General features: G+C 32.5%; 1 protein-coding gene across 2 annotated transcripts in view; it reads right to left on the bottom strand.

The window, feature by feature from the left end:
• The window catches only part of LOC129988803 (low-density lipoprotein receptor-related protein 1-like), a 51854-nt gene that overhangs the window by 12473 nt on the left and 15940 nt on the right, over positions 1–23441 (bottom strand). For both annotated transcript variants that reach the window (XM_056097075.1, XM_056097074.1), the window contains exons 10-24: positions 22127–22331; positions 20418–20613; positions 17161–17280; positions 16868–17084; positions 14691–14876; positions 13410–13604; positions 12090–12304; positions 11889–12011; positions 10781–10897; positions 9929–10048; positions 8543–8782; positions 7258–7383; positions 5736–5858; positions 3328–3498; positions 969–1489 (exon numbers count right to left, since the gene is read on the bottom strand). In XM_056097075.1, the coding sequence (XP_055953050.1) occupies positions 969–1489; positions 3328–3498; positions 5736–5858; positions 7258–7383; positions 8543–8782; positions 9929–10048; positions 10781–10897; positions 11889–12011; positions 12090–12304; positions 13410–13604; positions 14691–14876; positions 16868–17084; positions 17161–17280; positions 20418–20613; positions 22127–22331 (2875 nt within the window). The remainder of the gene's footprint in view (positions 1–968; positions 1490–3327; positions 3499–5735; positions 5859–7257; positions 7384–8542; positions 8783–9928; positions 10049–10780; positions 10898–11888; positions 12012–12089; positions 12305–13409; positions 13605–14690; positions 14877–16867; positions 17085–17160; positions 17281–20417; positions 20614–22126; positions 22332–23441) is intronic.

Consider the following 23441-nt stretch of genomic DNA (forward strand, 5'->3'; position numbering starts at 1 on the left):
TTTGAATGCCTCAGAAAAAGGCTCACGCATCGTAAATTCATACTATGCATTTTCTATTGCAAGAAATAAGGTAAAGGGCTAAGAATTATTTTATATCGCTTACCACTAAGAGTTCTTAGTGGTAAAAGAAGAATTAGGTTCAATAGAAATTGAACGTAAAAGGCTTGAAAAAGATGTATTCAAACTTTAATATCGATTCTATAAGAATCGAGGATTTTGATCCAATCAAATATTTGATTGCTTAAGTGCTTAGAAGTTAAAATAGACATACTGTGCATAAATTATGAACTCAAAAGGCTCATTCTAACTTGTACTCTCTTGCTTAATGGGTGTATCGATTTTTAAACGTTATCGTAATAATTTATATCAAATGTTATTAAATTCAAGAAGAATGTAAAATCCATAAATATGGATTGCGGGTATACTGATCAGCTGAAATACGAGTTAATCGGTAAAAAATCATTTCAGTTAATAACGTTAGACTTCGTGGCGTCCATGGGGAATTACCGCATCTTTATCCTGGATTTAATTTTACATCATTTTTCACCTAATGTAGTTAGAGAAATGTGTTTACAAGAGAGGAAGATATGACAATCATTAAAATTTCTGAAATAAATTTAATAGAGGTTTAGAGATACACAACAGGGCATTTTGGCACTAACACCTCCATTCCTTGTCCTTCCATGATCATGTTTAGAACGGTTTTAGAAAGTGAAATTACCAATGGTTTACCATCAGTGAATTTAAAACGAGTTAAACATGTCTGCTTAACTTCAGATCAAGAGAATTAGTGAATGCATTTTAGTTTCAATCTGTAGAAATACGAATTAAAAAGTTCCAATGCAGAACTGCAAACTGCGGGGAATTTCTACTCGGAAATGAAATTTATAAATTTAGCGTTAAACATTCATGTGTCCATATATCGATGTATTCCAAAAAGACTAGTACAAAAAGAAAAAGATACTTGCATCTTTCCAGTCTGTCCAGAAGAACATTCCGTCGGACGCATCATAGTCCATTCCTCGCATATCCGCCATGCGTCCACTCACGTAAACTCTTTGGGATCGTGTGCTGAGATCGAACCCGCGAATCTGGTCAGGCAGAAGATAAACTAATGTTGCAGATCCTCCATCCACTTTGCAGTGTTTATGATCGTGCTCCAGGAAGTAGCCTTCGGCACAAGAACACTTGAAGCCCCCTTTGGTGTTATTACAGAAATGGCTGCAGCTTCCCGGAATTTCGCATTCATTGATGTCTTCGCAAGTAAGTCCATCGAACGAAAGGGAATAGCCGTGGACACAAAAGCACTTTGATCCCTCTGGAGTTTTCTGGCAGTTTTGGGAGCAGCCTCCATTATCCACACTGCATGCTTTGGAACAAAGAGGCCCCTCGTCCATTAAATCTTCACAGTCGTTTACTTTATCGCACACTTTAGACCAAGGGATGCATTCCCCGGAAAGAGTGCAGGAGTACTCTTCACATTCTAGAACTGAACATAGGAATTTATTTGAATGCTGAATTTAAATACAAGTTATATTGTTTTTAAATTTATGCAAGTATTCTAAAATCAGACAAGAGACTTCAAAAGGCAAATGCAATCTAGAGAGTACCAAAAGTTTCCAAATTTAAAATTCTGTTAAAATGGCGGGGACATTTCCAAAAATATTGAAAATCTATACAAGGCTAGGTGTTCTGAGTGACCTAAACCAGATCGAAGGGATATATACTGTGCATCAATTAATTCCTTCCTCATTTTCTGTAATACACTTTGGTCATTTCAAATGTTCAATTTTTGTTCGAGAAAAGTCATTAGAAATTACGAGAGAATGTCTCAAGAACAAATTTCTAAAATCCATTCCTGTATTTCTCATTTATTGATGATTAGAAGTAAGGATTCATTCCATCCAAACGATTCGCCAAAATACAGGTAACAAGTACACCAATGGAACGTAAGCAAACAATGGGAAATAGACGAACTTTTATCTATAAAACACCAATATTATTCATAGCAATGCCCACAAATTGGCAAACAGAGAAATTGGTTCCAATAAGCTAAATATCCGAATTCAAGTGTATACTTTTCGATACCTTAGCATATTAAGCATGGACATGGTAATTGGCTTTCTTCCGAGACTGGCCATATCACTGAAGGAAACCATTCTTCCAATATTGTGATGTTTTGAATCATTCTGATAACATCCAAGTGTGGTGGTATTACAAGGGCAAATACGTTACTATCATCCTTATAAATCATTTTTCTGTTGGCAATCCATTTATAGATGTTGGCTGTTTCAAGAAAACGTGGTTGTCCTCATGGGTGCTTCTTAGGAATTCTCTCCTCCGTCTGACAGATTTTTGATCTCGCTTTGCTGATCATTTGAAAGTTCATCTTTTCTGTGCAGAAAGTTTCAGTACTCTAATCCTAATAATTTCATGTGCTTGATGTTTTGTATTCATCTTATCCAGGTATCCACATAAAATTCCCTGCTAAAATTTACGCCTAATACTCAAACCATCTAATAAGATTTGTTGCCTCAAATGAAAGAGGCGTCATCTAATTGAATAGTTCGATATGATTAGTAGGTATGAACTAAGGTAACGTGGCAGACAATGTATCAAATCTTAACCAAATACTAGTTTCCAGCTGAATATTCTAATTAGTTTCAGCCATGTTCGTTATTTACAAAATATTGCGTCTGCGTTTCGATTAGTTACTGCGCATTGAGCATGGCCTCTGATAAAAATATTTAAAAACTTATTTTGGAAAGAAGTTTATCTTAAAAACATCCCGAAATACCACAGTAAGGCTTATTTTGTAATTAAATACGCTTCCTGAAAAACAATGCAGAAATGGTACATCCATTGTTTCCTCACTTCATAATTTCCCAGATTTATTATAAGCTCGAAATTCTTTACAAGAGAATCTTAACTTCCTTGTGCCTGTGCAGTTATGATCCATCTTTTTTGAGCAAAAGATCACTACCTATAATTTGTGGAATTATAACATCAAGTTTCACAATATTAAGTACATCTATTGTTTGTTTTTTTTCCCTGCAAAGAAAAAAAAAATCGATGATTAAATTATTACGATGCATTTTTCAGATATTAGCGGGAGAATTTCTGGGGCAACAAACTTCGATGCCTTTGTTTCCAGCATATTATAAGTAGCTCCCTCTAATCGAGAGTTTTGAATTAACATTTTGAAAGAGGACCAAAACATTGCACACTATATATTCAATACTAACTGTCAAAATGTTCCAATTTTCAGTTCAATAAACATAAGGTAATTGGGGGAAAAAAAGGTTATATTAAAAATGGATGAATTACTTTTCCTGTGAGGCGGAAGAGTCGGCCTGGCTCGTCTCGTGCAGTTTTCAGGATTCTCATCTGCTGCATCTCCGCAGTCGTTGTCGCCATCGCAGATCCAACGCTTGGATATGCAGCGTGAGTTGTTGGTACAGAAGTACTCCTCCGAAGTACATTGATCGATGGTGCGAGCTGAAAAGTTCGTTCAAGTCGATAATTTTGTACATTAATGATTTCAACTTCGTTTTGTAAATAGTTCTGAAGACTAATGGGATTAGAATAAATGGCATTTAAAAATAAACATTCCTATATTTTAAATACACTTCGAATTTATTCTGAAAGATTGAATTATTTGAATACCTATACGATAACATAAAATTTTTAATTAAATTTAATATGCTCACACTGGGTCGAAAGAAACCACGGTGTCAAAAAAATTCTGTTCCAATATTAATATGTTAGATTCAAGATATAATATATTCAGTAATAATCAAATACATTTTCACATGAATTCAAATTTGATAGCATGTTACCTTTCATTTTGTTCTATGGATTAATGCTGAAAAAGTTAATTTCATACAAAATATAATGTAGATAAAATTAAATACATTTGAAGGTACTATTATCCAATGGAAAAGTTTCTCCCCTATAATCTAGTTAACAGATTTTATAAATAATAAGAACAGTTATATATAATAATGGAATAAGTGAAAATTGAATGTACCAAATCATTTGGAAAATTATCCATGACTTTCCAAAAAGGAAAGAGAAATTGACATAACAGATGACTACCAACCAGATGGTAAGACGAGTTGAAAAGAATGAAGCAAATGGGAATGAACAGATGGGGACTATTGGGCAGGATAGGATCAATTGAGAAATTTGAGAGACGGCACCGACAGGCTGCAATGCTCCAGGGGAGATTCATTCCTTTCTTTAAGTCTAATTTATATGGATAACATAAGGAATGCCTAAATTTTCACAATAATCTTTACTAACAGAATAATTGAATATTAATCGTAAATTTTTTTGAATTAATATAATCTATTGAAAACTGAAAAAAGGAAAGACTGAAAATAAGTAAACTATATTGTAACCAAGGAGAGTTCATTTTTTCAGTACGCCCACAGTCTTCAAAGTTAGTGTTTTCCCCCAATTTTTTTATCAACTAGTTAAAAAACTCACTTTAATAAACTGTTCCACATTTCTGCATATTAGCCTCAATTTGTTAATAAATTACAGAAATTATACTACAAAATCTTGAATTTTCTTCTTAAAACATTTTTTGAAATGAGTTGGAAATTCTGAAGATAACAAATCAACATTTTAGATTTATAAATTCAAAGCGATTAAAAAAAATTAGAAATTGTTTTAAATAGATAGACTGGCATCAATACCAACAACCACAATTTTAGAAGCATATTATGATCACAGATGCACGATACCGAGACATGACGAGATTGTGTTAAGTATTTTTGGAATAAAAATAAAGTTGAAAAGCTAGATGAATATTTAACTGACAAAAATCCAACAGCGAACACAATTGGAAATCGTTTGAAAAAGCTGACAAAGAAATTTCAAAGGGGACACAAAAGTCAAATCAGTAAAATGGGGAAATGCTTATTCGTTCATTCAATTCGGATAAAATATCCATCGCTATTTTTAAATTTTATAGGAAACTGTACGCTTACTAAAACATTGTTTCAATCCAAGGCAAAATAATGCTACTCTCTTACATTTCCAATAGGTAAAAGTATACCAAATAGTATTAGAGAGGAAAAAAACTTCATTGTTAAAAGTTTTGTAAGTATGTGGTGGCACTTTAAAGTTTTGTCAATGAAATTCTTATTCAAATAAATTTGGTTAGCTAAATACGAACGAAAAACGATGTTAAGCCACAGTTTATATGGCTCATTTTTTGACAACCGAATCTTCAAAAATATCAGAAATGTATTTGAATATACAGGATATGGCCTTCCAAAAAAGGAGCGCGCTTCAATACTTAATTGGAGATAAACAAGTACTAAAAGCTATGATTGTTCAAAAGCAATGAAATAAAATTTGAAACCGAACAATTTTTTTTTGCTCTATATAAATAACTATTTATATCCTAAAAATGATTGATCCGCGTTGAATTAAAATCTGATCAGTATGAAGAGGTGATAATTTATATATGACCCCTATTCCCAATGATATTTTAGTAAGCATACAAGTTATTCTTTCCTCTTTTATAACTTAGTCTTAAAGATAAAAATGAGGTTTTTATAGTAATCTAGTTGCAGGAAAAAATTTAATTGAACAAAAGTTTCAAAATAACCAGTCTAATAATTATAAAATAAAGGTTTATTTAGTTCACTGATAAATCCTGGAGTCCCCCATAGCCTTTCACTTTTAGTAAGGATGTAAAGAATCAATCTAGCGATACTCACTGCAGTTTACCTCTTCCTCTCCTTCGCTGCAGTCTTTGTACCCATCGCATACTTCGTGAATGTAGATGCAGGTAGTGCCATCATTGCATGCAAATCGGCCTTCATCACAAGTGATACTCGTTTCTAGGAAAGGAAAACATTGTGTGGAGAAACCCAATAAATCTTGATATTAAAGAGCATGCTTGAAGTTCATCCCACGATATTTACCATTAGTTAAAAAAAAATTATAAAATAATGCTAGAATTACATTGAATTCATTTGGCTCTTCAAAACAAAGTATATCGTAACTGGATTTTAAGGTTCATTAGTGATCGATTTTCGGTTTCGCAGAAATCAAATCACATGAAGTGCATAGCTCGGATGTTGGTTCAGGCGAGAGGTTATTTTTTCAATATTTATTAAATGACCCTCAGCAACATAGGCAAATAAGCTATTTATCATTCATGGAAAAGAAATTCTTCCACAGGGCAATTAACAGAATGACACAAATATTTGATCTTTAGACTCTTAACGAGATGCATGTCCTACGAAGTGGAGTATAAACAACCAGTAGTATTTCACCAATTCAAAAACTCATCAACATTGTTCTACTGGTTTAGAGCTCACAAATTATAGAAAAAGAATCAAAAACCCTTTGCCAATTTTACTTGACATTGCGCCTTACCATACATTAATTATAAGTATTTTATTAAAGCAATCCTAAACATGCTTGCAATATATTTGTTTCCTACCTTGAATGCAAGTGTGATCCAATAGAATGGAACATTTTCTATCCCTCTAAATTTCTATCGCATCATAATACGACTATGATCTAATTTGACTAACTTCAACAGAGTCGAACAGTTTTCTTTAAAAAAAATTTAGATTAAAAGGTTTTCACGATAAAAATTTTGGTCTAAGGCCGAATAGAGACAAATTGGAAAGTACTTCGTAGAGGCAAGAATTGTCTGCAATTGAAAAGCTCACAGAGAAGCGACAAGAAGCTTTCAGTGAGCTATTTAAGCTTTCTCCTAGTCCGAGAAAAGTTATCCTTATTGTGGAAGGGAAACTGATTTATGCATTCTGGATATATGCTGCCACTCAATTGGGTTAAACCATAATATAGAATTAGGAGTAGTTTGATGTAGCTATCAATTTGGTCGAGTCAATTAAAAAACTATCATGCATTGCTTGCATCATAGATCAAGTTTTCATTAAACAAAGTTACCACATAAAACATTGAAGTCCTACGACAAGAAGCAACTTTTCGATGGAAAACGAATGAGTAAACATAAATCATTCACATAAAATCTTAACCTCAAATTGTTTAAGATATCTATGGAAAGTCGTATTGATATCTTACTATTGGCGATTTAAGATGTCGGTAGCTTCAGAATACAGAATTTAATATTAATATAGAAGCTTAAGAATGGGCTTTCAAAAAGGATAATATTCAAAAACAAATTTAAATTAGTCAAGGAACGTGGTATTCCAAATTGAAAGTTTCATACTTGTCATTTCATTGCGAAGTATCAAAACTTACTTGAACAATTCTTCTCGTCAGAACCATCTTCACAGTCGTTTCTTTTGTCACACACCATTGTTTTATCCAGACACGTACCATCATCGCATCTAAACTGCTTCGAATCGCATGTTTTGGTTTCGGATGCTGAAGGAAAAGATCACGCAAATGAGTATATTAGTATATGAAAAAAATTGCGCCATTAGAAATATTCAGAGGAAATATTCAATTATGCAGAAATATTCAGAGACAAAAATCAATGGTAACACCTTAAAAGCTAATCTGCTAATTGCAGGGAACTTGTTTGATTATGGATTTATAACGGCAATTGTTCTTAAATTGGAAATAAAACTTATTTTTGGACTCGCATTTTATACAATTAACATATCATGGACAGATTTAAAAGATGTTTAAAGCCATTGAGTTATAATATACAGAATTTATTCAAATAATCACGAAGATTACAATGTCGAGAAACAAAATTCAAATATTTTATATTAATATTGGATGAATTTACCAATGCCATTATTTTTCCAATCGAATTTTAGATTAATTTTAAGTATTGGTAATGAAATTTTATAATAACCTTTAGATTAATGATTTACAATTTGGATCAAATGCGTTTTTTCACGATATTTGAATCTTGTTTTTAGAAGTCTATAGAAAGGTGGAGCAACTGAGAATGTTTCAGCAAATAATGAATTAAATTCTTTAGGAATCTTGTCTAAAGTTGTGCATTATATGCAGTCGTTAAGTATGACCATAATACTAGTCATTTTTCTTCTATATCAGTTAAAGTATAGAAATTGAAGTTGAGCCCAGTGGGCGAGTTTAAAAAAAAAAAAAAAGATACATTTCTAATGCGAAAATAAAAAAAAGACATGTTCCTTCTTTTACCTTTGTTTTGGTGGCACATACTAATTTGTAGAAAAGCTAAGCCTTAAATGTTCAGAAAATTTCAGTTTTTTTTAATGGTCTTAAGACATTTATACAGCTGATCAATTTCTGCCATAGTTTTCATTCATATTTTCCCTCATTTCATTTTAATGAAGTTTCAATCAAACTCTTTTCATAAAATTAAAACAAAAAGGTTTACCGATGCATAAAATTTAACTGCAACCTTTAAACTAGCGGATTTTTCCGAAACTATCTACCAAAACATACCAGGATTGTGACAGAAAGTGGAAAAGACATTTGAAAACATATGCAGCATCTTCCCAACCTTCTCCACTCTTAAACACTGAATCAATGCCCGCTTCCCAGCAGTAAATTTTCGATTGATAGGAAATCATGAACTGGCACTTACAGCAGTTTCTCTCGTCTGTGCTGTCAAAACAATCTGGTGCACCATCGCAAGCCCACGACTTCGGTATGCACTGTCCATGGTCGCAACGCAGCTGGGTTTCCGAGTCACAAGCCGTTTTGTGACAATCTCTCTCATCACTGCTATCGTTGCAATCGCTTTCTCCATCGCATCTCCACAAGGTAGGAATACATTCTCCCCCAGTGCAGGTAAACTGGCTTTCCGAGCAATTCACGGGAGCAGCTGAAAAACAGAATGCCATTAAATGAATTCGTGTCCAATACCAAAATGTTGGCGTAGATTGCTGCAATTTTTATTCAAAAATTAATTTTAAGTTATCAAATGTGAAAAAATGAAGTCTATCGATTTATTAAATATTGTTGAGACATTTTACTTTAGAAACTATTTTATTTTCATAGTGTTGGTTCTTCGTGAGCTAATCGAAAGTTTAGTGTCTCGCAAAATGACTAATATTGTAGATTTTTTTTAAAAAGTCCCTTCTTGCACTGATATGTTTCCAAATTATAATGGTTTTTTTACCGATTTGACTTTCTTTAAAGCATTGTTTTTACGATTTCATTAGCATAAAGGACTAATTACTAACGTAGCATTGTACAAATTTGTCGAACTAAACAGGTTCTGATCAGATCTAAAGTTCATCATTTCGATTTAGTTTAGTTATATTAACGTCCCGTTTTGAATCAACACTAGGCCTATTTTGGGACGGACCTCGTCATTTTGAACCGCGGTCAGATGACGAGGAAGACACCTGAGCTGGCACCCCCCTCTCCACACCACACCAGTGGGAGGACGTTTGGTCAGGACGGATTTAACGTGCAACAGACACCCTCACACGACGGTTCTTCAGTGGAATCGTGTCTCGAACCTGAAACCCTCCGGTTCCGAAGCCGAGACCTTACCACCAGGCCACCGCGGCCACTTCATCATTTAGAAAGATGAGCAAAGTGAAATAAAGTAATGAGTAAGCTTTAACAGAGCAAGAAAGCATGATTTTTTCTTATAGCACATGTCGCACAATACTGAATATAAACTATCGCACACATATTGTATAATATTGCAAAACATGTTGTGCTATCTTTGTATACCGATATAACATGTTAGAAAAAATATTTGGATATAGTTGCTCAAAGATTTAATTTCAAGAATGAATTCACAAAACCATAATTAAAAATTGCAGTTTACGATAAAAGTGCATCTTGAAATTATGAAAATTAGATTAAACAACGAAATATTTGATAAAGAATCTCAATGAATAGCAACCTATTAAATTAACGATTCCGAATATTTATCACGTCATCAGTTAAATTTACGAATATAACAGATTACCAGGTGAACAATTGAATACTTTAAGAATAAGTTCCTACTTACGACAGCCGATTTCGTCCGAATTATCGCCGCAGTCATCCCTCTTGTCGCATTTCCAGGAGGCTATAATGCAGCGACCATTCAAACAACGAAAGTCGTTGCCCGGACACCTCTGAGGTGCTTCTAGAAAAAGAAATTTCAAGTGAGTATGTTGGAAGCGGGAATATATATTGCTTCAAATTACAATTTTAATATGATCAAGCAAGCGTTTTAGATTACTTTAAAGAAACAGCGAGTTTGGATTTAGAATTAGAAATTTAACGTACAGATGCCAAATATTCTGTACACGGAGTAAAAAATTTAGCAAAATGGCGAACAATTTATAATTGAGTTTGAGTATTATTTAAAGCTCTTTTGGCCATACATTGCGTTATATACCAAGAATATAAGTATTAAATTACGCAAGATATTATGAACAAACATCGAGATGTTATTTTAAATTGGTTTATGCACTTGTTTCTTCACCGGAAAATCTCATAATGTGTTTAAGCCGAGTACAGACAGTAACAGATTACCTAAAATTTTAATTTGAGGATATATCTAAATTTTTTGAAACGTTGAGAATTAAATTTTAAGCCTATCTTGAATGTAGTTAAAATTTTTGCATTTTACTTTCCATTCTCAAATATAACTCAAATGTAGGTCTAACTTGTTTCATACATCTTGATAATCCAGTAGATAATATAGAATTATGCTTATTCATTTTCATATTATTGCTTATAATCAATAGAAATTAACAATATGTATAAATGGAATAAAAGTTGAGATTACTGTTCAACGTTAAGTTATTAAAAATTCAGAAAACCAAGGTATGGAATATATTGGCAAGAGATTTGCCGCAGAAAATGAAATCACCTTGACATTTTTCATCTGAGCCGTCTTCGCAGTCCTTTGTTCCGTCGCATACAAATTCACGAGGCACACATTTTTTGCTCACCGAGCAGCGGAATTCAGAGGGCAAACATTCCTTCTCTGAAAATAGATTTTAGAGATCAGAAATAAGAATAAAATTTGCCGATTTAATCTAGTGAAATTGTTGATTTCTGACTTTAAATGTTCTTGCTTCCTTCTGAAATGTTACCTTATACTACAGACGGTATTAATTTCAGTGCAATAACTAAAATTTAGATGAATTTATATTTTTGAATAAAGTTATTTTATTCATTTAAAAAGAAAATCTGCCAATTACATAGTATCAACATTATATAATAAATCCGTTAAGAAGCAACATGCTTTATTAAAATGTTCGCATTTTCTTGCAAAATGAGAGTGGAACTAATCTGATGACTCATGCTAGCATACATCGCATGAGTATTACCGCGAAAATCAGAATAACTAGCAAACTCAACAGGCAGAGCACCTCATTTCTGATTACTTGGTACAAGGTTCAAATTCCAGCCACGGTGTTTTATACTAGAATTAGAATTTTTAATTGAGATGTTTATGGTTTTTCTAAGCTCTGGAAGATTCTAGATCTTAAATATTCAAATTGGATTGTTCACAAACATCCTGTATGTGTAAAAGCCGAGTCCCATCAATGGCGGGTAAGTTCCAAGTCTCGTGCTGTTGCGAGTTGCTTCTTAATAATTGTTTAAATTAACGGCGTAGTTCTTTATATCAGCGTGACAATATTTGTAAACGATAAAAATGGGTTGATATATGGGTTTTCCACATATCCGAGTCAAATATTCTCAAATAAGAAGTTGATTAGGTAGATAAAATGCGACATTAATATACCGAAGGATTAATACGCTATCTTTCCTACAAGATAAATATACTCTTGATTAACTTATGGCGAAAAAATTCCATTAATTTGTCTATTTAAAAGGAAAGTTAAAGAATCTGTTTAAGATGAGTACAGGATGGGCAGTGAGCAGAAGTGATCAGACTATGCCAGAACCAGTTATGCGGTATTGATCAGACTACGCTAGTCCAGACTACTTTTAGTATCGAGTTTACCTACCTACACACGCCAATCCATCTTTTCCAAGTTCCATTCCATTTGGGCAAATGCATGTTCGTCCAGTAGGGGACGTGACGCATAAATAACTGCATCCACCATTGTTCATTAAGCAGGCAGGTCCTCCTTTCAAATGAAAAAGGATTTTAGAATAATATTTATTGGGAACATTTGCAGTTGCAGTTTACATTCGAAGTATAGTACCTAGAGATCTTTTTGTTACAGGAGCTGCTGCGTAAATGACTCTCCTGGAGACCAGTCCACTTTTCATTCCCGGCAATTGGATGGTGTGAGGGTGTGATGAGTTATGTTTCAGGAGACTCAAGGAATGGTGTTTAGAATCCGTCCAGTATATGTACTTGTTATTTACGGCAACGGACATAATATTTCCGACTCTTGTTTTAAGGATTTTCGGCTCACTGAAAAATTAGAAGTTGCATATCGGCTCAAAATTTGAAAGCAAAAGATCCGATTATTAAAAGAAATAGAAATAAACAAGATGTCAGAAATGGAATTTTATTTTGTGTATAATTTTTTTTAACTGTCCTCAGGCTGTTATTGAAAACTCGGTGCTTTTCTCAGTTGCGATAAGCTGTATTTGGGTTGGAGATTTATCAGAAGTATTGGTTCTAATTAATTTTTCATGATTAAGGATTTCAATAATTAAAGTATCCGACTAGAAACAAATATTTTAATGCTTATGTTTATTGAGCATTAAAATATAATGCTCAATATTTTAATGTTTATGTTTATTATAAGGATGAAATGAATAAAAGTGAAATTTATATATGTAGTTTTTGAAGAAAAGGCATATTTTGACAAATTTTAGCATTACAAAAACCAAGATTGTTCCAGGGAAAAAAATGTTAGTTTTTCATTTTCTTTGTAACATTGCATGTGTAACATATCTTGAATGCAACTAATATCTAAGAATTATATTCAAAAATAAATGTTTGGTGCTAATATGAAATTTATGAAATTTCGGAATTTTTTTGCAACAATATTTATATTAAACAATTATAAATCCACTTCTAAATCTTTCAATGTTAAATGCATAGTTCATTACCTTCTGTGCAACATAATAAGCATAAATTATAGATTTCATTAAGATAGATTGACGACACTCGTATGTAGAATTATGAGAACACTCGTTCAGAAAATGCATTTAAAGTTCTTAAATACTTAAGTATTACTTGCAAGCCAATAGTTTGCTATAACTTGGCTTTTAATTCGCATGAAGATAGAAATATCACTGGAAACAAACTTGCCAATTTTTAGAAACTGCAAAAAATTAATTTTTATCCAAATCCATGTTTTCAACCTAGTCGGAAAACTTGATAACTTCATATGTTTCAAATAAAAAGTCTCCCCCAAAAATATTTTTAAACCAAGTGTACAATCTTTTTTGGTTGATGTAGTTTAGTATGCTTGCTAAAACTAAACGAATAAGGAATTATAAAAGAAAATACCTGTAAGAAAGGTTTCAATCTAACAAGTTAGAAAACAAATTATGCATGAAGTCACCTTCTGGGGTTCATGTAATCAATAACAGCAATAATTTCCGATTTAGGATCCGCCCAGTACAGGAGACTTGCTGACGGATGCACAGCTATGGCAACTGGCGTTCCAAGAACAGTGGGCAACAATTTGCTATTCTTTCCATCCATATCATACATTGTAATAGAAGGATCTTCTCCAACTGTGGATACAAACATTTGTCTGAAAAAAGAAGAGTGCTGTAAATAGACAGCAAATTTAGTGCTATATACAGGAAATAAAATCAAGCTTAACTTTTGCTTGCTCATGGTATAATTTAGACATGACAGTAATTGCGAGTGTAATGCTTCAATCTTTGTAGGCAGTACCAAGATTAAAAGCATTTCATATGCATTCTTTAAATGTTCATGTTTTAAATACAATTGTATTTGTATTAACTTCATTTTAAGTCGAATTCCGATAGTTTTCAATTTTTTTGTATGAGTAGACATTAAAGATTTCAGAAAAGTTGTATTCAAATCAATTTAAGGACATCTAGATAATTTAAAAACAAATTTATCTGCTGTAGCATCTACATTTGATTTTCCTATGTATTCAGTGTACAGAAATTCAAAGAAAATTTCATTTGTAAGACTTTGAATATTTAAAAAAGACGACATTTAAAATATCAATAGTGATCGATTCCCGAAGTTCATATGCAGCGGTTGGATTATAATTTGCATTTAAAAACATCTTAAACGTTATACTTTTGATATTTGGGCGCTTATTCAATTTTAAACTGAAACATACTTGAATATCCTCTTTCTGAAGAGAAAGAGCTCGAATTAGTCGATATTCCAATCAGAAAGTTAATTCTCAACTCTTAATAAAGGAGAAAGCATGTATGCATTTGAAGCTTAACCCTATCGTTACGGTAAAAAGCGCCACCGAAGTAATGTCACTGAATATGTGCAACATGCATACCTCTCCGAGCGGTGCCATAAGCGAAATATTCGACAAAGAAAGCTTGAATGCCAATCGTACTATTGAACACGTTGGATAGTAATTCTCGTACAATTTTGCAAATCCACTTTTAAACAGTTGCTTATTTTATAGAGTAAAACGCAAAACGAATCAAACCGTTAGAATAAAAACGATGGCGATTATTATTAATGTATATAAAGCAAGCTCATAAAAATTTCTATAATATCGCGGGATCAAGTGGTGTCGCACATACAGGCCATCAAGTGACGCCATATATATTCGGCACTCATGAGGAAACGGTTGAGGCAAGTGGATATGCTTCAACATAGTTCTCGATCTGCTTACCCACTATTGGTCACAAGAGCAATATCCCTCGGTTTCGACAAGTCCACAATAATGACAGAGGTCCGGGATGTTACGACAGAGACAACTTCCACCGTGCCTTTACTCGTGTCAACCCAATACAGGTTTTGGCTACTGGAATCGAAAGCGAGGCCTCCAGGACTGACAAGATGATTTACAGTCAATTCGCTGCAATGACAAACAGGAATGCACCATGAGTTAATTTGACTTTAATATTCTAAATACTTTAATACTTAATGTGAAAAATAATTTAAATATTGAAGATAAATTTTAATAAAAACCCATTTAAGTTTTCGAAATCGCGAAATATATTGATGAGGCCATGGATCAGTTGCAATGAAAAACTTCATATTTTCTATAAAATACCTGAAGCCTGTTAAATGATGCGTAGTTTCTTTTCCTATTTAGATATTACATGCACATGCCTAAACCAAATGATCGAACAATGCATTACTGAGGTCGATCTAAGGTAAAGGTAGGTTTAAGTTAAGCTGATGCCACCATAGTCTATCAATTGCGAAATAAGTGACCTGCATTTTTTTATGAACCAACGGGAGGTTTCTCAAAACTTTCTCCCTACTTGTATACAACTGTTAATTATGGCCATTGACGAAAAAATAATCTATTAATGTGCAATCTTTGACGCTTAATCCCCGAGACCAACAGACAATTAATCCCTTGACGTATTTGGTTCTATATGAAGTGTATCGACTCTTTAAATGCCAAATCAGTGTATCAAGCTTAATTCGTTTTATAGTTAACGTAATCGTATCTTCTACTGGAACGGCCAAACTTACAGACTTCCATCAAATTTTATATCAAAATCGGAGGAAGTTTATAAGCTTGGCGATATTTAGATCGCATACCAAGTTTTATACATCTAGATGATAGCGTTAATGATTGCGTTCATATTCAGAATTCTAAAAATGGAGGTTTGAAAGATTCTTCGGAATACTGAGTTTCAGTTTTACAAATATAATACTTTATTTGTACACAAGAAAATAAAAAGCAACATAGAAATATTATAGCGAATAATATTATAGTCTACATAAGTGAACTCCGATTTTATTTGTATTAAATATGAGACTAATAGCATCCAAAAGGGGATGTAAGGAATGAAAAGAATGACCCAATTTAATGGTAAAAAAGATGAAAAAATACTTTATTTGGTTTTATAAAGAAAGCACAAGTTCCACCATACTGTTTTAAAGAATAAAATTAGTGTAACATTCTTGACATAAGTTAACAGCATTTCGATGCACGCAATATCGAAAATCTTCGTTACCTCTCGACATTTTGTATGAGCAAGACGAAGTGCATCCTTCTTTAACAGTTCAAATCAAATGCATCCTTTGTTTTAGCAAGAAATTCCGTATGATGAGACTACTCGTATGGAAGGTATGTAAATTTTAACACGTCTTCTGGACACCCATGGACTGGGTTTAGTTAATCAGTTGAGACGATGCGAACATGCAATTCCTAGTCTTTCTTCCAGGAAAGAGTGCCTAAAAGTGTATTCACTGACATGAAATTCTAGATATGCGCATGCGATTGTGAATGTTAGATTTAATCAAGGGATGCACCGCTTCTAATCAATTTAAATTGTTAACGTCCGATTGATGAATTAGATTGGATTTAGTTGCATTGTCTATTCATTTACGCTTCTCCAAGCATTTTCTATGCATACATTTCTATGGGTTGTGAGCTATAATCGTATATAACTTTAGATGTTTTCTTTAATTTAACTTTCCAACTCTAAACATTTGTATTCGCAATTTTAATCTCCTGTAAATTAGTTAAAATCCGTCCTACTGTTCGATAGGAACTAAGCTACAAATACGATTTATACATGCAGGGAATTCTCTTAAAATTCAGCTCCTTCACTTTACCAGAGACTTCATGTAGAAAATTATAATCGATATTAGAATTGTCATTTTAAGGTGGGGAAAAGCCATCGTGAATACTTTTTTTCAGAATCATTACGCTTAATATTCCGAGCTACAAGAATAATATTCCAATTGTATTAGACTTTCAATAGAATTTGTTAATAATTAATTTCGATGTTACTAGAACGGAGTATTCGTTGATATAATTAACAAGCTAAAACTATGCATACTGGGTACTTTAAGCCTCAAAGATAGGCATTTGTTAGAACTTACCGTCTTACAAACGAAGTCATGTTGATCGCATATATAGCTGGTTTCTTCAGATCCGTGATGAAGAGAGTTTTTGATTTCCAGTCATAAGCCAGTTGTCCTATCATATCAACATGCGTTGTGGGCAATTTGCTGATTGCAATATTACCTACAGCTTCTGGCCGAATGTGATAAATATCGCTGTCGTCGTTCACCAGCAGCATGGGGAAGTTGTCGTTGACTGAAACAACAGTATTACTTAAACTGATGCATTTCAAGATGAATTTGAGAGCATCTTTGCAAGATGAACTACTCACTTCGGCATTTTATTCCGGTGCTGTCGAGAGTATATCCTGGTGGACATGCACAATGATGGCCGTTTAGAGGGGCAATTAGGCACATGTGACTGCAGGAGCTGGACCAGCAGGGATTATTAGCTGTAAATTCAGTTGGTAATTTTCATTTCAAACGAGATACAAAATTTAATTTCAGTTTAACGATAGAGAATAAGCCGGCCTTTACATGAAAATTGATGGAAGTTAGCTAGTAGAATTTACTAGCGACATGTTAAATTCCTTGCATTTCGTAATTCTACCTTATTTTTTTCTTGTTATTTAGTCTTGTTTATTTAGTAATAAGGTTTTCAGCTTTTTTTGTAATGTAAACATGAATTGACGATATACGGAAAGCTGAACAGTATTTCATTACTATAAAGTGCTGAATAGTATATGGAGCAGTTCTCGGTAAAAAATAGCAACAAATTTGAACGTATTAATATAAGGAATACTCAAATGAAAATGGAACCGACTTTGAAAGCGTTTTGTACAACTTATTAGAGTTGCACCGTTTAACTAATTCTGGGTCTACCGCCATGAATATTTATCATTCAATTTCTTTTCTGCCTCAGATTCATGTTTTCATCAGGGAACATCAGACCCGGTGAATATCATCATAGGCGAGAAACTTAAGGAATTTTGTTAAAGCTTTTCATAAATTTCAGATAATTTTACAAAAATTAAGTTTTAAAGTTTAAGAATATTTGCTAAAAAATTTGTATAAATATTTCGAAAAGCCGAGAGAATGACGTTTTTTGCACCTGAAAGATAAGAAATGTTAATTTTCGTTTGTTTTAAAAACAAATCTTGAAAATCATAACTGAAAGAATATTTACCAGCAGAAGATCATGGAAAGTACGAGTCTTCGATTTCATGAACACGTTAAAACTTGTAAATAAATGAAAATTTAAATTCTTCAAATTAATATCGACTTTGAAAATAAAATGAAATACGATTTATTCTATAAATCTTATTTTATGAATTTACAATCCTTTACAGTTAATTCAATTACACTTTTCAATATTTAAAAGTTTTGAACCAAACTATATTTAAAGAATCAGTATAAATAGTAAAAATTACAGTAAGTAAAAAGATTGAAAAATACAACTTTGAGACAATGTACATTCTGCTTCCATAATAAAGGATTTCCTCAGCTTTCAATTTTTTTTTAAACAGTAATATTCAACTTTAAAGAATTTTTGAACATTCAATGATCAGCATCAAATTACCTCCTGTACAAGCGATACAAATTTACTGTCTAAAATTGTGTTTTTGCATTTAAATAATGAATCTAGTTTTTTCTTTTTTATTTTTCCTAATCCGCCTCTTTTTGCTTTTATTCCTCTTTTTTTACACTAATCGCAAGACCAGGTGGCCAGACATTGAGAGAAGTGATCAGCTGGGTTGTTAAGTATATTAGACATTTGATTTCAGATGTATCGTTTGGATGTAACTTCATGTCCACGGTTCTATCAAACTAAAATAATATAATTCAAATTACTGCTTAACCTTTTGCTATATAATGGCGTGTCAGACATGTATATTGAAATACTGATTTTTTTTAGCACTTAAATCCGAGATTAAGAGAAAAGTCACACAATTTAAAACTCAAATTATTTGGTAAAGTCTCAATATTTCAAATACCCTTTGGACATTTGTTATTCCAATACCTATAATAACAAATGTCATTTAATTAGGAGAGATTAAATAAATTCGTAAGTGAAAAGATTAAGTTTAGTTTATTGTCTGCATGAATTTGACGGAGTGTCGTAGACTATCATAACGCTATTAAAAATGGTTCTACGCTATATCTGGTTTATCCATTTTCTAAATTTCGTGATATGGTAACTGTTTTTGTATTTGCCTTATAAACGATATAAATATTAAACAATCTTTTAGCTTTCAGAGAAAATGCTACTGAATATTTGAAAAAGTTCCAATTTCAACCTCTAACAAATTACTTTGCCTTATAAGCAAAAAAATTAAAAATGCCGAAATTCAGGAAAATTTTGTAAGACTATTAAATTAGCATTGTTAAAAAGACTTAATATTTTGAGAGTATGCAAATATCATTTGTGCCAGCAGATTGGAAGTCATCAACTCAAAACCCTCAAAATTGTTTAAAAAGTCGCTGCGAGGTGCCTTTATCACTTTCCAAAATATATATACGTGCCAGATTTGAAGGCTGTAGCTTAAACAGTATCTTGTAGAGCACCAACACACACTCATCTTTACCAATATTCTTTTAAGTGAAAAGTTCGAATTAGTTGAAAAGCATTATGTTCAATTCAATACATAATGTTAACTATTTAGATCAGAACAATACTTAACTTAAGAGCATAAACAAAATGCGCATGAAATCTAAGTGTAGCGACGAAAATTTCTGCACATAGCTTATAGAAATAGAAGTGCATTTTCGAGGAAGGATATTATTCAGTTGAAGTTTTCTAGAATGTAAAGATTGGTTCAATCGGCAATAAAAAAAGTAGGGATGAATATTTTACGAGCAGAACCAATATCAAAAAGTCAAATACCAGTGATCAATACTTTTCAAAGAGGGGTGTGATTCAAATCCTTGATATGGTTTTCTTGGTGAAATTTCGATTACAGGTCTTCGATCACGATATTAAGTAACAATCGATACGATATGTGAATGGGTTGAAAAGTGAACGAAACGGTTATTCTTGGAATTATCGTATCATTGAATTGCATATCAATGAATTTATCAGAGCGATTACTTCACTGGAAAATGTGAAGTCACCGCGCCACTTCATGGGAGTGACCTTGACTCTCCGATATTCGCATTTGATGATGCACTATTCCATAAAGATCATTTTTAGTTGTTTGTGACATAACTGCATATATTCTGTTCACTGCTGGCGCCATCTATTGGTAGAATATAGAACTAAAGTAAACATTTTAAAGAAATGACATATTTTTAATTCAAGTTTTTCAGAAAATGGTTTACTCTAATAAAGAAATTAAATAGTTTTCAAAAAATCAAATTTAAGAAGTAAGCTGAAATAGATAAATTAATTCAATCACACGTTACTTAAATTCGTAAATTAAGTATTAATTACGATTAATAAATTTTATATTTAATACTAATTAATAATTTTAATTAATAATATGATTGAAATAACAGATATTTGGAACAAATATTTAAAAATAACAATAGCAAAATTATTTGTTATTCAAATTCGTAGATTATGCATCTATAAAAAAGCAACGTCGTTTACTTCTCCTAGCTAGTACAGGATGATAGACATGAACTCCCATCACATGCTTCCCATTTTCTCGGGCCATCACGCTCATCTTGTGACCCGTGAACTTGTTGCACGTCTCTAGAGAGAAACTCTTCCAATCGGACCAGTACACATTGTCTTCGAATACAGATAAAGAGTAGGGATGGAATACTTCGTCTTTGATCAACACCTGAAAAATAGCTTTTGTCAGTTACCAGCCGATTCATCGATGAACTGTATAAATAAATGACAAGAATGGTAACCTTTATGTATACATTAGCAAAGCCAACCTATTCAATAACTTAACCCTTCCATAACCTACACCCCATATATACCCACTAACCAAAAAGGAATGGCGCAGTTAAACGGCCAATGAAGGCCAGTTCACATCCAGCTCTTAGAAGGCTCACAGTACAGTTACATTATTAAAACTATTAATAGTAATTTAATCCTTGTCTATATCCTAAATTTGATAAGGCTGGAGAAAGTTTCACATGATTTAAATTAACGCCCTGTTTATGCGAACTTTTCTATAAAACAAGTACTTCAAATTATAGAAGTTTACGTTTTTTAGCATCGCGAATAAAAACTATTCATTTTTATTTCGTTAAAATATAGAATGAAATTTTAGTTATTTATGCAATACCATGTACTTTTAAGCCATTATATAAAGACATCCCACACTATATAGGAATTGACCTATTTGGATAATTTCCAATACATTAGAAATTAATTTCTTCCGAATAAGGATGAAGCATGAAATGTAGAATACCATCATATAGCGATAAACAATCGGCGATGATGGCAGTAATAACGAAGCGATATACAGTTGATTAACAGGTCTAATATTAGGGAGGATTTCGCCAATGGGCATTCAATTTTATTCCTTTGATGTTTATTGAGTAGAACAGACATTTTATTGAATTATGATCAAGAATCAAAGTCCCTGTCCAAATGCGAATAATCTGTTTATATGAGCAAGTAGACACCACTTTTATGTATCGAGTAAAATCAATGGGGTATCTGATTTTGTCCCATACTATGTTGAGCCTTTTCTTGAGATCTCGATATCGTAGAATGTAATTCCATGACAAAGTATTCATGGTGAATTGAGTTAAGCCATACATGTTGGCTGTATTTGTTAACGTTTTACAAAATTAATACGAGCTCGAGTTGTGTTTTATGTTACAAATGCCATCTTTTGCTACCAAACTAATCGAAGACAAATTTTTCGATATTTTGAGTTGGGAATTATCTTTGACTTTTCTATTAGTAAAAGTCAGTGAAAATCGGACATTCGATATGTAATGATACCAGTTTTCTATTTCATTACTAATGAAGAATGTTCAGATTAGAAAAATCGGAAATTTTAGAAACGTACCATCAGAATATACGTTTCCATCGGAATAGGTAGGTTAAAGGATATCCTTATTCCTATCATATAATCTTTATGATAGAAATTCTCTTTATATCCTACTTCTAACCGAAAATTGTTATTGATTTATAGTTTTGAAAAGCACACAGCAATATAACTAAAGTGATATTTGATTTAAGAAGTTATTAATTTCGGCTTGCTTTAAGATGAATTTATGGAAATTATTTGGCCAGCTACGAGTCTTAAAGTCATTAGCCTTCATAGATATGAAACATCTTACGATAAAAAGATGAAATTTTGATATTGCATATCTAGAACTAGTACCAACCTTTCGTGTTTTTCCATCCAGAGTTATATACTCTATGGTTTGCAACTGAGCGTCAGCCCAGAATAATCTATTGGTCGTATGATCGATTGCAATACCGTTGGGCCACACAACATCTTTCGAAACCAGAGTAACGCGACGACTTCCATCCATGCCACTCCTGTAGATTCCGGCAGTTTCATTGCCCCAATCGGTCCAATAAACAAGCCTAAAAATTTTAAAATCTTGTACAAGACACTTTCTTAAAATACAAAACTAAGATCCTAGAGATTAATTGTCTATGGACATTTAAAATTCTGGTGAAGTTTTGAATTTGAGGATTTAAAAACTTGGTGTAATTAACAAGAGTCTGCTTACAAAAGGGAGGGAGCATTTCAGAAAAATAAGGAAAACTAACATCCACTAATATTAGCACAAGCCAGGTACCACAATATGCTGCACAATATTACATTATTCATTATACAATATTGCGAATATTGTTTAATGTTATACAATATTGTACAATACATGTGTGCTACTAGGGAAGTACATTTATACGAATGAATATATTCAGCACTTGCATAACTAGAGCTATTAATGCAAAATGGAAATAAGCAAATTCGTATAAATTGACCGTGTACAGATAGCACGTTGTAATCTGTATAATGCCAGGTTATAAATTTAAATTGGATATTTGATTCCTAGATTAACCTTCAAAGCAGAAAAGTGTCTTAATCTTCTATCAATTGGCACTCGGAAGTGCAAACAAAATTAGAGCATTAACATTTTTATATGGATCAAGTACTAGTTATTCAACTGCAAGCGTTCTTATTTTAGCAATTGATAGTATAAGATATTATATACAAGAAATGGGGAACAGTCATAATTTGGATAGTTAAAATTTGGATCGAAATTCAAATATTAAACATGCTTATGAAAACGATTTTCCATCTGTGATATATTAAAATCGTATAGTAGCAAGCCGTTTAATTTACTAATCAACAAAGCAATGATTAAAACGAAGTATTTAATGCTGCACATTTAAGCATAATAGTTTGTGTGAGAAATAAAAAGCTAATGAAATTGTTAGAAGATTTTAATTTGAACTAACGTTGCTAACTTGAGTAGTAACAAACAACCTTAGCATTTAACAATTACCAATTATCTTTGTGTAATGAACTTCAAATAAGTCGCTAATTGCACCTTCCTGAAGTAATGACACCTAACTTGCTTAACTAAATGGTTATCCAAATGCCTACTTTCTACTTAACTTTAAGGAAGAAAACTTCGGATTTGTAGCCTAAAAGCTTCAGCCAGAAATTTGTTTAATGAGAAAACA

The sequence above is a fragment of the Argiope bruennichi genome, chromosome 10 (assembly GCF_947563725.1).
Source record: "Argiope bruennichi chromosome 10, qqArgBrue1.1, whole genome shotgun sequence".
Classification (NCBI taxonomy): Eukaryota; Metazoa; Arthropoda; class Arachnida; order Araneae; family Araneidae; genus Argiope; species Argiope bruennichi.